General features: G+C 45.4%; 1 protein-coding gene across 1 annotated transcript in view; it reads right to left on the bottom strand.

Annotated features, from left to right (window-relative positions):
- BTN1A1 (butyrophilin subfamily 1 member A1) overlaps positions 1-1225 on the bottom strand; it is a 45909-nt gene that overhangs the window by 2790 nt on the left and 41894 nt on the right. The window contains exon 4 of the mRNA XM_023512644.1: positions 1007-1156. Within this exon, the coding sequence (XP_023368412.1) occupies positions 1007-1156 (150 nt within the window). The remainder of the gene's footprint in view (positions 1-1006; positions 1157-1225) is intronic.

Raw genomic sequence — 1225 nt, 5'->3', positions numbered from 1 at the left:
TTTTGTTTCCTAAGAAATAGGCAGGAAGTTCCTACATTCTTAGGATCAGATTTTTATTTTATTTATTTATTTTGAGACAGTCTCACTATGTTGCCCTTGGTAGAGAGGTGTGGCATAGCTCACAACAACCTCAAATTCTTGGGCTTAAGCGATTCTCTTGCCACAGCCTCCCAAGTGGCTAGGAATACAGGTGCCCACCATAGTGCCTGGCTGTATTTTTGTTGCAGTTGTCATTGTTGTTTAGCTGGCCTGGGCCGGGTTCAAACCCGCTAGCCTCGGTACATGTGCCTGGCACCATAACCACTGAGATACCGGTGCCGAGCCAAGGATGAATTTTGTGGTGTTTTTTTTTTTTTTTTTCTTCTACAGAGACAGAGTCTCACTTTATGGCCCTTAGTAGAGTGCCATGGCATCACACCGCTCACAGCATCCTTTAGTTCCTGGACTTAGGCGATTTTCTTGCCTCAGCCTCCCAAGAAGCTGGGACCACAGGTGCCCGCCTTTTTATTTATTTTTTCTGTTCTTTTATTTTTTTGAGATAGAGTCGCACTTTGTTGCCCTTAGTAGAGTGCAGTGGTGTTGCAGCTCACAGCAACGTCAAACTTCTGGGCTTAAGCGATTCTTTTGCCTCAGCCTCACAAGTAGCTGGGACCGGCCATAATGCCCAGCTATTTTTTAGAGACGGGGTCTTGCCCTGGCTCAGGCTGGTCTCCAACCTGTGAGCTCAGACAATCCACCCACCTCAGCCTCCCAGAGTGCTAGGATTACAGATGTGAGCCACCATGTCTGGGCGCCAGAGCTAATATCTTGATTAGAATTGGTCTTGCTTTACCCAAGCCCCAAACCTCTTGGTGTTGGGTTATCTATGACTTGAGGAGCTTATGATTCCTTTCAACTTTCAGAATTCTAGAATCAAATATCTTCTTCTTAGAAGACATCCTAAAGGACTTGGTCCAGACCTCTGAAGCATTCCTGATAGATAGCTCTTGTGGATTCTATGACTTACCTTTAGGGCTGAGTGCATTCTTCCTCTCTTTGGCTCTTTCCTTGTATAGTCTCCAGGTGAAAAATATGCATCCAATGGTGAGAAGCCCTAGGACCACCAAGATGACAACCACAGCCACTATCCAGGGAGTCAGTCTTGGGAATAAAAGAGCTAAAACAAAATCCCCCATAAGAACATTATTTGAGAAACTCTCAGCAAGTCCATCTTCTCTGCTGATTC

Source organism: Otolemur garnettii, unplaced genomic scaffold (assembly GCF_000181295.1).
Source record: "Otolemur garnettii isolate 467f Iridium unplaced genomic scaffold, OtoGar3 scaffold00029, whole genome shotgun sequence".
NCBI lineage: Eukaryota > Metazoa > Chordata > Mammalia > Primates > Galagidae > Otolemur > Otolemur garnettii.
The sequence above is the reverse complement of the archived record's forward strand: the minus strand, read 5'-3'. Positions and strand labels throughout refer to the sequence as shown.